Genomic DNA, 16,278 nt, shown 5'->3' on the forward strand with positions numbered 1-16,278 from the left:
TATACCTTGTAGTTCACACCAGATTGCTGGCCTTCAGGGGAAGAAAAAGGTCTTGAACTTCCTAACATCCTGAGCAGGGCAAGACTTAAATTCGTGTGCAGTGAATGGCAAAGGTGACAAAAAGGCCATGATTAGGGCCTAGGCAGGGAGACAGAGGCCACAGGTATCGGCAGCTGTCCATCACACCTTCAGCCACTACTGGGGGGGGGGAGGGGGGGGCTGCCGTGGTCCAGCCACTGTCACCGCAGCCCCTGCAGCCCCCTTGAGTGCCCTCGCTGCCGGACCCTGCTCCCAGCCGAGCCTCTGCTCGCTGCCAGGGCCAACTCCGCCTCAGCAAAGCAGCTGCTGACAAAACGGGGGGGGGGGACACCGCAGAGCACAAGACGGGCGGCTGCGCTCCGTGAGGTGAAGGTGACTTTGGAGGCCTCGCGCGGGTACTGTCACCCAGCTCGTGCCACCTGCTGGCAAGCGGCAGCAGCCGCCTCGCGGGCCCCGCACCCAGCTCGGCCCGGCCGCCCCCGGCAAGGCGACCGCAGCCGGGCACGTCTCCGTGCGCGGAGGGCGCTGTGGCTCAGCTCTGCCGGGGCTTCGGGGCCGTTATCTGCGGAGGCCAGGCCAACGCGCTGCCATCTGCAGCTCGCCCCTGCCGGCGGGGCCCGGGCTGTGCGACCCCTGGCCGGCCCCAGCGCCCGCCGGCGCCCCCACTCGAAATGGCGCCGCGGGGCTCCATGGCGGCAGCTGAAATGGCCGCTGACCAGCGCGGTTCGCCTCGCGCAGCGGACGGCTTCCCTCTGCCTCCCGGCGGGAGCGGCAGCGGCACTGCGGGCAGCGCCTGATTTACGGCTTGTGGCACGAAGAGCTGCGTCAGGCAGCGCCCTGCCAGACCGGGCTTCCAGAAGCTTCCTCACCCTCCTCAAAGATGGCTCCACGCCCCTCCCACAGGCTGCAGCGCGTCACCTCACTCCGCCTCCCCGAGCCAATGGGCCTGCATGCTCTGGGGTCACGTGGGGGAAGCGAGCCAGTCACCGAGGGCGCGCGGCGCTGCCTGACGTCACTTCTGTTCCTCAGGTGTATTTCCGGCTTGGCGTGCGCAGTGCCCGGGAGGTCTGTCAGGCGGGTCGGCCCAGGAGCGGCCACGCAGGTGCGGGGCGGCGGGTGGGGTTGTGGGGCGTCACTGGGGCGCAGCGGCGGGCCCGGTGGGAGCAGGAATAGGGTTCAGGAATAGGGTTCAGGAATAGGGTTCAGGAATAGGGTTCAGGAATAGGGTTCAGGAATAGGGTTCAGGAATAGGGTTCAGGAATAGGGTTCAGGAATAGGGTTCAGGAATAGGGTTCAGGAATAGGGTTCAGGAATAGGGTTCAGGAATAGGGTTCAGGAATAGGGTTCAGGCCTGGGCCGAGAGCGAATGAGGGCTCGCGGCGCGGCCCAGACCTGAGGTGGGCGCAGGCCGCGCCCTGCCCGCGCTGGAACGGGCTTCTCGTGCTTCGGTGCAGCAGTGAATTGTCAGTGTGTCCTTACTGCCGTATCTGCCGGTTGTCATGCTGGGATCTTGATGGCTTTTTGTTTTGTTTTTAACACTGCTGTCGTTCGTCCTTGTTCTTAATCTGATGCTTGAAGTTGTCTTGCTTCAAATATTAGTTAAAAAAAAAATAAAAAAATCTTAAAGTTGTCGTTGTAAGTTCCTGCAAGCTGTATCATGTCAGTGGAAGAGTGGGATTTAGTGGTGGAAACAGGATGTGTGACTGAAAGTATTTCCAGTTATAAAATGCGGGAGTTCCTAACTGAGCTTCAAAGCAAAATGGATTTTTCTCATAGCAAGATTATTTTCTCTTCTCTGTAGCTAATACTAAGTACCCCGTATTGTGGGTGCTCATTTCTAATGTATACTTAAAGTTACCTTTATTTAGAATGCTCTTGTATTGGACACTGTATATGTAATCTATAAACAGCTGAAAAAGTGTACTGGTAGCTGGGTTGTCTTGTAGTATTAGAGGTTATATACAACTGTAATTAAGGTATGTGTAACTATAAGGACTTTGGTGTTTTTATGTGCAGCATGTGCATTGTTTGTGGTACCAGTAGGATACACAGGCTAGGGTCTGCTTTTGCTGGTGATTCACCCATGAGTCACGTTGATATTCTCTGGTCAAAACCACACAAGATGATCTGAACTTGTATTCTGGGATGTGACCTTGACTGAGTGTTGTGTTCATGAAGCTAATTAGTTCTTCAAATAATAACTTAAAAACACAACAAGCAAGCAAGCAAACACAAAAATGCATTTCTAAAACATTTGCTGCTATATATATTATGCTATTTACCTAATTGGATTTATACTTAGTATAAGTTTATGTAAATTGTTTCTCATAATGGAAGTTAGTTGCTGAAGTAACTCAAACATAAGTGCGTGAAGGGTCTTGATGTAATTCATGTGTATAAAAGGTGGTATGTCCTGTTTTCAGGTAGGTACCTTGTGAGGTAAGATACTGATGGAAATAGGAGACAAGTATCAATAGAACAAGGTTAAACTGTATGTTTAAGAGGCTCTAGCTGTTGTTACAGTATTGTAGTGATAATACCACTTCTACTATACAGTGCATCATAGTTGGGAATAAGTAGTATAAGTGTATTTTGTCTGAAAACTACATAGTGAAATAGTAAAGTGTATTTTCTAATGTACTTACAGGAACACAGTGTATTAAATTATCTAAGCAACCATGCTGGCTGCAAGGCTGGTGTGCCTGAGGGCAGTATCATGCCAGACTATCCGCCCCACCATTACTCAGGCTTCCCCAGCTTTGAGGAACTCCAGTATAAAGGCATACAGGCTGTGGCAGCCTAGCCAGGTAAGGTAATTCTCGTGAAGGTTGTGACTGCTGATGTTTTGAAGGGTTGAGTGTTTGGCCAGAAGAGTCACTTTGCATGAAGTACTTGTTTTGAATGATCGTGAGAATTCTGCTTTTTCGAGGTACCTGCTCTAATTTGCTGGAGAAAAAAATACTATTCAATTAGAAGTACAGGGCTTTTAAGAACAATTGAAGTAGTATCTTGTGTTCTAATAACTATTTTTCTGTTGAAATTATTGGGGGGAGGGGAGAAAGAATTAAAGGGAGGTAGTTGACGATGGACAAGGCTTGCTATGTAAGGCAGAAGAAGCAGAAATTCTTGCCTGACCTCCTCCTAGATCCCCGTTTCTAAGGAAGAATCTTGAATATTATAGTAAAGTTTGAACTTTCTTTTTAACGTCTTTAGTCCCAATATGTGTTTAAAGCTTTAGCCCAGGTTAGAGCAATTCCTGAACTTTGGTGGGCTGTCATGGGTCTTACCAGCAGTTTTAGAACCTGGACTATCATTGTCCTAAGACACTCTTTATTCTTATTTAAGATAAGAAGTTTCAGACCTGCTTTCTGCCCAGGTAGCTCAGCTGTTAGGAGGCATTGTTCTTCTGTTATAATCTGGATGAAAGTGCCAATAGCAAATTCTTCACCTCCTTTGTGTTTTTTTCTCTTAAGCATAGAAAACTGTTTTAAGCATCCTAACTTTGCAGGTGTGTTGGGGGTTTTCTTGTGTGTTAGGGTTTTTTTTCATTTGTTTCTTGTTTGTTTTGTTGCAGGGGGTGGGGTTTGTTTGGGGTTTTTTGTTTGTGTTTTCTGGGTTTTGTTTGTTTGTTTTTTCTTCTGTGAGGAATACTACATAATTACACCTTTAGGTCAGATGTTGTTAGATGCAAAACACAACAGAATCAAAATACTTTGGTAAACTTCCTGAATGTTATTGCTCTAATTACTGATTGTAGCAACACTTGTGGATTTCAGGTTTTAGTGTTAAAACAATCTTAGAGCTTTGAGCAAGCCCTTAGTTGCTTAGGTGCCTGTATAATAATTTAGAAATTTCTGTGAAGAATGGTAAGTAAACTTCAAAAGTTGTTTCTCAACTTATATTTAAGTTTATTTTTGTTGTTCTTGTAGCTTACTAGGACTTTGAGCACCATGCTCTCTTTGTTTGGAGCTTTTCAGCCTTAAAAATCCTAAGTTTGTAGGCCTTCATTCGAGGTTTCTTCTTGAAATCAAGGCCAGATGTGTAAACAGAATTTATACTGCCTTTCTAATTCTTGTGTCTGTAAAATATAAATATTGGGTAAGAGTATTTTTTTTTTAATATGGAAGTGTTTATGTAAGGAGTGTTTTTACATGGAAGACTAAATCCTTTTCTTACATATAAATTAAAAAAAAGTAAAGAATATTATATGTTTTTACATTAAAAAGAAAACTCATTGCCTTGTTTAGTACAGTGGGACAAGAGTAGAAGAAATGTAAATGTTTGCTTTTTAGCATAACTCGAAACTTCAGCTTCTGAAATTCACTGTATTGGTTCTATACTTCTAGAATGTGTGTATGTTATTCACAAAGACTCCTAAACTTTAATGTTTAGTTGTTTTCCTTGAGCACAGTTGCTTCATGTCTTTGGGGGGGAAGCACAGATTAATAAGAGGCTATGTAGCCATTTTAAACATAGCAAATAAATTGATAAGAAATGTTTTCTATTTCATTAAATCTTTCTTCTGTTATTTTTGAATCTAACAGTGTTATGCCACCAGAGTAAGAACGGGTTTAAGACGTGGAAAAATTGGCCAGGAAATGAAAGAAGCAGCATTTGAGCCATCCGCAGAAACTGCACTTAAAGGTAGAGTAGCTATGTTTTAAATACTGAGAATCTTTGATGCTTCTATTCCTTAAAGGAGTCTATTTCCTTCAAAGCATTAAAGAGACTGAGAATATTGTTTCATATGTAAGTTTGCTTTGGAGTCTCCCTCAAGCAACTGGAGACAGTTTCTCTGTTTGTCTTTCCTTGTGAAGTTTAAAGCTGCAAATGCATCACAGTATACCAAAATTTATTGTTGTCTCTGCCTTAAGCTGAGAACTATTACGTCAAAACCAACTGTCTCTTAATGGAGATTTAGTTGCAGATTTTATAAAATATGCCAGTGCTTGTTTTGCTACGTCTACTTTGTATACTGTTTAAAGTAAGGATTTTTCTACAGTTTGGAAAAAAGTCTCTGGTGCTACAGTTACGTCAGGCATTGCCTTAGTAGTATGCTAGGATGCTTACTAGTACCTTAGTGTGGTAATTTCAGTGCATTATAAAGGGGTTTGTTTGAGATGAGTGTTCAGCAGAACAGATTGTAAATGTCCTGTAATAGCATTGAACTGACAAAGGAGGTATGTGTAGATTGGCTACATGGTGCCCTGGCTATAACATGTTGGGAGAAAGTGTAGCCTTAAAGAGAGTTGCACAAATGAAGGTATTTGGTCTGAGCTGCTCGTACTTCAGTTATAACAATATTTTATGATCTATGTTTGTAGCAGTAATCTGATATGTGTCCCATAGGCAGTATGTCTAAAAATTGGACAGTAAGAAACTGATGGTAGATCATATATTGTTGCCCGTGAACTTTGGAAATCCCTTTTTTAAACTGATTTGGATCTACTTGCTGCCAAAGAGCTCTTGAAGGAGCAAGCATTAGGGGCAGGTGAATGACAGGAAAGGACACAATGCCTAGTTTTTTTTACTTTTTATAGCAAGTTGGATAGTGAAGTGACATACTCAGGTGACAGGTAAACTGTTCTGTTGGAGAACCTGTTAACTGGTTTTGTGATGCAATTCCTGTCACTGTAATGAAGGTCAATGAGCCTGGCATGTTACTAGCTCATTTCTTCTTACTCTGCTTTCTGAAGCTATATTGCGTTGGTAGGCTGCATCTAGAGCTTTTCGTGTGTAGCTCGTTGAGAACTGGTAATGCAGTGACTTGAAGTTAAGTGAAGTTTTAAGAAAGAAACCTAACAGATACAACAAAACTCACTATTAACTAGCTGAGAAAAAACATTACTGAGAGTGTGGATTTTTTTTTTCTCTATACAGCTGATCGCCTGGGGAAATTTATTGTTGCCGGAGGGGCTGCTGTTGGCCTGGGGGCCCTCTGTTACTATGGAATGGGCATGTCCAGTGAGATTGGAGCTATTGAAAGAGCTGTGTAAGTAAGATGGCTTACTGTTTTAAGTAAAGAGTATGTTAAGCGAATGTCCCTCTTCTTTATATCCATCTCTTCTTTAGCTCATATTACCCAGTGTACACACAGCTTATGTTTTCTAAGCTCTGAAGAGAAGGCCCTCATCTCTGTCTGCAGGGGTTTAAAGTGTATAACTGAAAGCAAAATTTAAATTACCTAAGCTTAAATGGGTGTTGACTTAAGTGAGTTTCTTTCTGTTGCTGAATTTGAAATTTATTTGTGAGGAGTATATAAATATGTCTTAAGAGATGTGTCAGAGATAATTTATGAAGGGTAGTCTTGTGTAAATCATATTGTTAAGACTACTTTGTCTGGTGTTCCTCTCAGACTGTTCATTAAATTTTAATACAGCATGTTGTAAGTAAAGTCTCCTTTGAATGCACTGCTTATCTTAGCATAAGCCCTGCTCTAATAAATATATATTGCATAAAACTTCAGTGTATTTCTTTTTGGCCAACAAAAGCCTGACTGTGATGGCAAAACCATATAGTTACTGACACTTAAAAGGTAGTTAGCCATAAACATGTACTTGGGAGAAGCACATTGGAGACATTTTGCTTTAATGAAAAGCTGTGATTTTTTTTTTTTTTTTTTTCCACAAGCCTTAAAGTAGTGGGTCAAAACAATAAAATGGGAGAAAATTTGTGTACTATGTTTAAGCTTGGTGTTAGCAGAGAGAGTTTCCTGTCTGTAGTATGATCAAATCATATTGCAGACCTCCTCATTCACATCTAATTCTGTTGCTATTGTTAGAGCTCTCAAAATGATGTGTCTTGTGATGTCAGATAATCAGGTGCACTGTGACTCAGCAATTTGTGAGCTGCTTAAGCAGGCTACTTAGTACCCAGTACACATTTTCTACATTTTTTTCTTAAATGAGTTGTTATATATACGCTATTCTCTATTTTTCCATAGTTAAAAAGCATTTATTACTCTATTTCCCATGTATTCTTTCTCCTTGGAATTGAGCTATAATTAGCATTATTTGTAATGTTTCTAGAGAGTTATGTTATATTACACCAGCATGAGGTTGGAAAGATCTAAAAGTTCAGCCTCCTGTTGTAAGGTAAACTCATGGCAGAACTTGCTAGACCACACCACTGTTACGAAATCTCCCTTATATCCACAGCTATGAATGTATTTAACAGCTTGATTGTGTTCATACTTGGTCTTCATTCTGATACTGTTAATTGCGCTGCTATGAATGACTGCTTATTTTTCAGTATCTGGCCGCAGTATGTGAAAGACAGAATTCACTCTACTTACATGTACTTTGCGGGAAGCATTGGCTTGACAGCACTGTCTGCTGTAGCAGTAAGCAGATCCCCGGCACTCATGAGCCTCATGACAAAAGGCTCCTGGCTGGTAAGCTTATGTTATAAAAATAAAAATGTTTGCTGAGAAATGACTCCAAATGCCATGGATGATATAAAAAATGTGAACCATAAACAACTTGATGAAAATAATGTAAATCTTCACTCACGTTAGTGTCCTTACCTATAAAGACAACTTCAGTATTTTAATGATATTTTGTGATGTAAGATTTGATGCATCTAATTACATGCTCACATACAGCTTCTGTACTTTGAGTTTGTCAAAGGCAAATAACATGAGCAGCAAGGTGCTGTGATACCCATACCAAGCATATGCAAGAAAGAACCTGTTATAAATAGCCAAGGCTAATTATACTATTTTCTGTAGCTTTCTGAAAATGGAAACTGAGGTCCCTATGCATTCTTACTCCTCCATGTGCTCTTCTGTATAGCTCCTTGAAAGCTATCTCCTGTTTGCCAAAGTTGAAATGATACTGTTAATACAATGTGTCTGCTTAGTATATATTCAGTGTGTTAACTGTAGTGGAACAGTAATAGGTAAATGCTAGCAGTACATTATTTTATAGAGATTAATGATATATTGTTGGTGATCAACCAAAGTTGTATGTTTCTGACCAGTTTGCTAGCTGCTGAAGGATTCTGATTGGAATCATCACTAAGAGGAGGCAGTGAGGTTTAAAAATCATTGGTGGCAAAAGTATGTGAAATGAGCATTGACTTTGGATAGAGAAATGTACAAGAAAAAAAATAATAATGTTTCAGGCTAATGAGGATTACAGTAAGGGATGGAACCGTATGTTTTCCTTCTCTTACCTTACACAGCCAAGAGATTGTTGCCCTCTTACCACCAAACTTAGATTCCTAGAAGACTGAATAAAACAGGAACGTGGGATCTGCAAAGATTTGACTGTAACCTTACGGGAGTAAAATTGACACATGCTTCAATTAGGAACTAGGTTGCTGTTTTCAGAATTACACTATTGATTTTTAGACTAGGAGGTCAGAACAGAGACTGTATGTCCTAACACCGACTTGAGGTCTGTAATGCTGTTTTTACAGGCAATAGGTGCAACATTTGCAGCTATGATTGGTGCTGGAATGTTGGTCAGGTCCATACCCTATGAAGACAGTCCAGTAGCTAAACATGTGGCTTGGATGATGCATTCAGGTATGTGATTTCAGTGTTCATTTTAGAGATGTTTGTGCTTCAGTGTGACTGGATTTTTTACTTCAACAAAACTTTAAGGTTTTTTCTTTTATATATTGCTATAGGAGAGTTAAGATTTTTCAGAGACCAATGAGAACTCCTGAATGTCAGAAAGATTTGGTTTTGTTTTTGTTTTTTTAAGTGTCCTTAGCACAGTGGTAATATTTGGTTTCATAACTGCCTTCTGGCACTAGAGCCTCTGTAAGCGCTGTTGTCTACACTTAGTGTTATTTAGTTTTACAGGATAGAAAAGCATTTGCTGACTAGAAAAATGAGATTTTTAGTATTAAACTGCAGCTTCTTACCTACATGTTCCCATCAGGTACGAAAGCTGCAAGGACAGATTATTTTTTCACTAATGATACCTACTTCAAGTAACAATGGCAATCATTTTTCAAAACTGTTTTGCGAGAAGTAATTTATGGTTCAGGAAAGACACATGGATGTTAGGCACTGGAATCGTATTTGCCTCTCCAGAGCTAGCATTTCTACCAAGAAGAAATTGTGTTTATTTTAATGATTATTATTAAGTAACCTAATATGACATTAACTGATTAAATAGAGGTTTCATACAACACTTTAGAAAAAGTCTGTCTTACTTGTCTAATTACTTATTGTGACAGAAATCTGTCCTGCATCTCCTACCAGTTCTGTTTTGAACAGAACGATATGTTGACTGGTATTAAGCTTTCTTTCAAAGACCAACTCCCTGAAGAAGTCTCCAGAGCTATTAATAGATAAAAGCAGGTCATTGAACTTAAGGTTACCAGTTTACTGGGCTCCCTTCTAGATAGACACGTGATCAAGTGCGTTGGTGTTTTCTCATATAAGTGGATTCGTTTGAGCATTTTATCTGACTGGAAAATCAAATTGTTTTGGTAGGTGTTGTTTTTGCTAGAACTGTTCTAAATCTTACAGGTGATGTTTTGTTTTCCTTTGGCTAGGTGTCATGGGTGCAGTGGTGGCCCCTCTAGCCTTCTTGGGTGGTCCTTTGCTGATCAGAGCTGCCTGGTACACAGCCGGAATCGTCGGAGGGCTTTCAACTGTGGCCATGTGTGCTCCAAGTGAAAAATTTCTCAACATGGGAGGACCACTTGGAATCGGCTTAGGCTTTGTTCTTGCCTCTTCAATTGGTAAAATTTTGTTTCAATACTGTCAGATAAAAGTAGGTTACAAACTTAAGGAGCTAAGATTCAGCTCACATTTAGTTACAGACTAGTCTGTCCAGTTAAGATTTGCCCTAAATAGCCCTTTCAACTCTAGCACAGTAGAAAATACTCTGTTAAATTCGTTCTTCCAAACAAACATAAGTTAGAGTTCTGGCAAGTGTTGATCTGATAAATGGCTGATAATGGTGACTTGTATTTTTAGCTACAGTCAGTGACTGGGGAAGACAGTAAACATGATCATAGTTTCTGATCCACTGTTCTTCTCCCTTATGTGTTTGAGTTTCTAGGCATTGTTGTAGTCCTAGGAGCAGAAGTACTTTCACATGAAGAAAAGTACACGTGATTCTCTAGGGTGTTCAGAATTAGTGGATCAGGTTGTGTATGTGAGATCTTCAGCTGGTATATTAAAGCTCTTGGTATCCATAATGCCCCATGAATTGAGTACTCATTGAAAAATGTATGCTCTAGTAACTGAAGCTTGACCCAACTCAGAGTAGCAGATACACATAGTAACTTTCTTTAACATTTTACGTTCTTCTCCAGGATCCATGTTCTTGCCCCCTACTTCTGCTTTTGGTGCTGGCTTGTATTCGGTAGCAGTTTATGGTGGATTAGTGCTCTTTGGCATGTTCCTGCTCTACGATACGCAGCATGTTATCAAGCGTGCAGAAACTATTCCGTATTATGGGATAACAAAATATGATCCAATCAATGCGTAAGTGTTGTGTTAATACAGCTAATCTCAGTGTCTATGTAAGAATTTGCTTCAAGCTATATTGAAGTATGCTTTTAAAGCGGCCAGACCTTTTGTTTAGTGTTCTAAAGCATATTGCTGTTAAATGTGAAGAATCACAGGGTTTAAAAATACAAAGCGGAAATAGCTAGTGGAGTTAAAACTGAAGGCATCTGCCTGAAATGAGAGAAAGGAGATTGAATGTGTGGTATCACATGCCTCCGGCAGTACTTTCTAAATCATATCTTTGTTTCCTAAAACATTGCTAAGAGAATTTATTGCTGCTTTCTGAAAATATCAGGCAATATCAGCCAAGACAAAAGATGTTAACTCTTTCACAGTCACTTAATATTCACTAGTCTTTGTTAATAATAAAAAAGCTTCAACAGTATGATAGATGGGGAAGGAAGGATTAATTGACTCTCAGTAAGGACCAGGTCTGACTAACAAGTAACTTCCTGGTAAATGTCTGTCTGATCTTAGGTGATTTGTTTACCTCCTTGATTCTGGTTTCTTAAAATAGAATAATACTGACCTTCTTCAAAATTCTTGAAGATAAACACATAAAAGTGTAGCATAAAATCAGGGGGGCTACTGTGTGAGAACAGTGTACTGTCTGTTAAGGCTTCTGTGAATAGTTCCTGGGATGGTAGAACAAAAATACAGGGTTTTTTTTGACACTGAGGGCAGTCATAGTTGGGTTTTGTTATAGATGCTTCATGAAGGCTTTTGGATATGAAGTAGAGTGGTGTAAAATGCCAAATGATAACTGTTTCTGTTCAACAATACTAACTTTGATTTCGTGTTTCCTAGGTGCATGGGTATCTACACAGATACACTGAACATCTTCATTCGGGTGGCCACCATGCTTGCAGGTGGTGGAGGTGGCAGGAGAAAGTAAACCATGACTCCTCTTTGCAGCTGTCTGACAGCCTACCTACTGCACATACTAAATAAAAATCTATTGTTACAAGCAGTTTTGCTGCAAGTCAGAAGTTTAGAGCATTTCAGCATATTGTTTCAGTGCACTGTGATTCAGACTTAATAGTTTTTCCTCAAACACTTTACAGCTCTGCATTTAAAATAGTGTGAACTGCTTCTAATTGTACATTATTTTGTGAAAGTAAATTATTTTTAATATATCAGTAAGATACACTATCTGCTTTTTCATGGATTTGACAACAATTCAACTCTTTTTTACTGTTACTGCATAGTAAAGGGAGTAATATCTGAACTGGTATCCCATATGCAGGTAGGAACAGAAGCCACTTCATGAAATGCTTTTCAAATGCCTCAGTTTTCAGTTAAGATTGCATAAATGATATTTTAGTGACGCATTAAGAAGAACTGAACAAATGGGATATGGCACTAAATGCAATAGTGACTTCTACCCTGACAGAAATTTCAAAGAGGTTTAAGCAATTGTCAGAAACGCATTTGATTTGACAGGTGAGGTGACCAAAAAACATGAAGGAAACAGGATGAGAAAGCTATGCAGCATTTGTCCAGTATGAACTTCAGTCTCTGGAGCACACCTGAAAACTCCTAGCTTTAATGTTGACTGCATATAATATTGTGGTTCTTTTGATACTATGTTTATCAGATTGTGGAATAGCAATAGGGATGTGTCTTTATTCCAGTCACTAAATTTCAATATTGCAGGCAAAGCCCCATCCTTCAGAAGAGCTCCTAGTGCTCATTTCTTCTAAGTGTGTACAGTTAGCACAGAAAGAGGCAATTGATGGCCTACTGTAAACCCAGTTATAATAGGTTTATCACACTGTTGTATATTTTAGTCTGTTTCCAACTTTTCTCCAAATTAGTATGTTTAGCTTGGTCTTAAAGAAATGTTCCCTATCCTTGAAATTGATTTAACGTTAAGAAACTTACCAAATTCTATTGCTATGTGTTGAAATAAAAGGTGACTTCTTGGGCACAAGAAAGTTTTGAGCTAATGTCAACAACTCAGACTTTCAATTTCTAGTAAATACGTATATGTATTGACTTACGGAACAATAAAATTCTAGCCTCATGAGTTGACTACTCTCACTTTCCCTGTGTTAATAGAAATATTTTAGTACCTTTGCACTAATAACTTCGTGAAGAGTACTCTTAAGTATTTTTTTGGCTACAACTTCTTTTGTAAGAGAGTGTATACTCTGTTCAAAAAAAGAAAATCTACTAAGGTGTTTTCTAGTTTCACTGACTATCATCTTTTCGGGGAGGTCTCCCAGGTGGAAGATACTGATCTACACTTGCTTCAGGTAAGTGGTGCTGTTAGTGTAACCTGTTGGCTACTGACTGCAGCCAGTGCTGCCTTCTATGTCTATCACATACTTTAGTATTTTTAATCTCTTCAATCACAGGGAAGAAACAGTGAATTGTGGAGAACCTTATTGTGCCCAGAGATTATACAGCACAATCTAGTTCCTGGCACTATTACAGCTGAAAGAAATTCTGTAGTACTTAAGAGGAAGAAAACTCTGGTTCCTGTCAAGTGTATGTAGCCTGTTCAGAGTGTTTATCTTTTTAAGCAATTTCATGGTTAATCAATTTCTATATACTGTTGCTGTAGCTGAACATAGCAGTGTGCTTGTTCTCAAATTCTGAAATCTACAGGGAGCTGTCTTACAACAAAATTCTAGTATTTGTGCCTGTAATAATAATTAAAAAAAAAAACCTCAGGTAAAACTCATGTGGATTCTAAGGACAAATTTCTAGAGGCTGACTCTGAACCAAGAGGAGGAGGATCCTGGATTGTTTGAAACAGTAAATTGTATAACACAACACCTTACTTAAGGGAGATCTTTGCATGGAAAGTGAGACCAACAGGATAGTCTGATAACCCTTTAAGACAAAAATAGGCCAAATAATGCCCGAGGAAGCATGAGCATTCATTTGTGCTCAGTCTTTCTGAAATACGTGGCTTGACTCTTGTGGGTGAGCTTGCATCAGTAGGAAAATACTCTCTTGGTGCTATGTCTCCAAAAAGAGAAGAACAAGGTTATGAGTTGTTCCTTTACATTTGAAGTCTTAATTGAGACAGCTTTAATTTGGGGAGGGGTGAAAAAATCTTAACTGTGATAATTGGATAGGCACAAGAACAGGTGCCCATTTTTTCAGGGAGAGCATCTCAGACCTTGTGCCGGCTGTCAGGCTACTCTTGGAATGCCAACAGAGAATGCGAAAACTTCCTAGAACTAAGAAATTGTTTGGTTTTATTAATAGAACTTACTAAGATGGTGTTACAATAAGCAAGTTTTTGTCTACTAAACACTAAATACTTTCAGAAGGAAGTCTAATGCTTTGTATCCTAAATTTCAGATGTCTAAAAGCTGATTAACATTGTGGTTAGACCCTCTAATTCTTAATGTCCTGTTTCATATGCTTCTGTAAACTAGGAGGGCAAAATAATTGTTAAGTGGGTTTAAACTCACAGAAATCCAGAACTAAGTGAGGAGTAAACCACCTTCCCCCCTCCACTTTGAATAAGGAGTGTTCTTTCTTTGTTTTGTTGACTTGAAAAAATTCTTAATGAAAAGGGTTGTCAGGCATTGGAACAGGCTGCCCAGGGAAGTGGTTGAGTCACCATCCCTGGAGGAGTTTAAAAGATGGATGGGTGAGGTTCTTTGGGACGTGGTTTAGAGATGGACTTGGCAGTATTAATGGTTGGACCCAATTATCTTAAAGGTCTTTTCCAACAAAAATGATTCTATGATTTTGCCATCTCTAAGGGAGCTCTTACTCGCCATGGTTTTGACAGTTGTTTATGAAGTCATGAGATGGAGTAGGGGAGGTTAGAGGCTTTTGATTTACTGTTGAACCAGGTTGAAGAGGGTTATACATAAGTCTGTTCCCTTACTGGTTTCTGGTAGAGACAATTATTACAGAATTTTGCTGAGTGTTTTTAAATAGCTACTTCTACGTTTTATGGGGAGAGTAAATCAGTCACAAAAACAAGATCAGATATTTGCATGGTTTCTTCTTTCTAGTACATTAACTTGTATTTAAAGAAAACACAGTTTTCTCGTTTTCAAGTGAGAGTTAAAAATTTTAGTATTGTTTAGTGAGACGCAGCTTAGGTAACAGCTTAACTGGCAACAAATACAGGAGAATTACATATTTGTGTAAGTACAGCAGGGGGGAAAAAAAAAAAGGAATCATAGGTTTTATTAGCAAGAAACAGGACTGTATTAAAATCATTATGAAATAAGGTAGAACCGAGGAACACAGTGCAAGAGAGAAAACTTCAAAACTTGCCACAGGTTACTGGGGCTTGTGGTTCTCTTGAAGTCTTCAAGTCGATTTTGCATGCCATGCTGTAGTGCAGTGGTTACCGGGAGCAATGTTTTGGTAGAAGTTATGCGTGAGGTTGTGCTGGATGTTCAAGTAATGGCCTTTTTTAGGCTTGAGATGTACAAGTCTGTTTAGTGATTACACAGTACTGGCACTTGAGGGTCTGTTTCATCAGTTAGCTGAAGCAACTCTGTCAAAAATACTTTACTCTCTTGGACTGCAGTTGCATCTGTGAATTACAAGGAAGGAAAGTGGGGATGAGGCATAAAAGGTTTTCTGGTTTTCATTTTACAGACAGTAAAATTGAGAATCTATGGTTTGGTGGCTGCAGTGGATCCAGTCACATTGGTAGCTCATACCAATAAAGGTGGACAAAGTTGTGTGCCGTGTTTCTAGGTTAGTCAGATAGTCCAAGGCAGCAAGAATTGCTTCTGGAGCAATGCTGTTGATTTTTGCCTGTGTGCCCTTTCATACTGGAGTGTGTGTGTTGGTGGCATCTCACTGGGCAGCAGGCCAGATGTGGGTGTTGGGTAGGAATAGTACTTTCTGTTGTAGAGAGTGTTTAATGGAGAGAAAGAGCTGCACCAAAAAAAAGCCAACTGAAAGTGACAAATACAGAGATACCGATCAATAAAATTACACAGCATTCCCTGAAAATAAAATATACAGCTTTAGGACAACTATGAGGCCTTGGTACTTGTTTTTAAAATGTTCTTTAAGTTTCAATGATGGTTTGCTGCTACCCTAATCTACAGTCATGCTGCATAAAGCTATAGCTAAATGGAAAGTTAACTGTATTCATGAGGTGTTAATGTCTACGTCTTACTATGTGCAAGTCTCAGAGAAAGCAAAAGTAACTACAAATAGCACTCACTATGCCAGAAACTGGTTTCTTGACCAACAGTGTTGCTTCAGCATGCAATGAACTGGTTCATTCTAAAGTGGTCACAGTTGTTGACAACAAGAGGCTTTGTATTTGAATATGACAGTTCTCTTGGTCCAGTCTTTTTGAGGAAACACAGGAATTAAAAAGCTAGGAGCACCTTCCTCCTCAGGTTCCACCTGTGGTTCAGGGAATTAGCTGAAGTTCATTGTAAACGCCACCTGAGATACAGTGGGAGAAGTGGGAAGGCAGAAAATAAGCAAACTGGAAATGGAAGACTAGAAGCAATGAACCAGGGTCATTTCCAGACTCACCCAGAAGAAGAAAAAGTAATTAACAAATAAGGTCAAAGAATATATAAAATTGTAAGACAGAAGTGTGTCCGGGAGCATTTGGGAGACGAGATGGAATGAAAACACAGATTACTGTACAACCTGCTAACCTGTGATTCAGTCTGTCAGCTGGAAGTTTGAGGCATCTGTACAGTGATCTTCTTTAAGGCATTAATTTTATGAAAGGAGCAGCAAATGTTGTGTTACATCTTTGCAGCTGGAAGAGGCTTTTAGTGTTTGCTAAGGTGAGTTGGGGG

The 16,278-nt window shown here is 40.0% G+C and overlaps 1 protein-coding gene across 1 annotated transcript; it reads left to right on the forward strand.

The window, feature by feature from the left end:
• Window positions 1-993: 993 nt before the first annotated feature.
• Window positions 994-12,542, forward strand: GHITM (growth hormone inducible transmembrane protein). The gene is made up of 9 exons (XM_080348205.1): window positions 994-1,141; window positions 2,687-2,846; window positions 4,584-4,683; window positions 5,920-6,031; window positions 7,291-7,432; window positions 8,461-8,569; window positions 9,553-9,741; window positions 10,321-10,492; window positions 11,324-12,542. Exons 2-9 carry the CDS (start codon window positions 2,718-2,720, stop codon window positions 11,409-11,411), a joined length of 1,041 nt encoding a protein of 346 aa, XP_080204331.1. The 5' UTR covers window positions 994-1,141; window positions 2,687-2,717; the 3' UTR covers window positions 11,412-12,542.
• Window positions 12,543-16,278: the final 3,736 nt, after the last annotated feature.

This window comes from Nesoenas mayeri, assembly GCF_963082525.1.
Source record: "Nesoenas mayeri genome assembly, chromosome: 7".
Taxonomy (NCBI): domain Eukaryota; kingdom Metazoa; phylum Chordata; class Aves; order Columbiformes; family Columbidae; genus Nesoenas; species Nesoenas mayeri.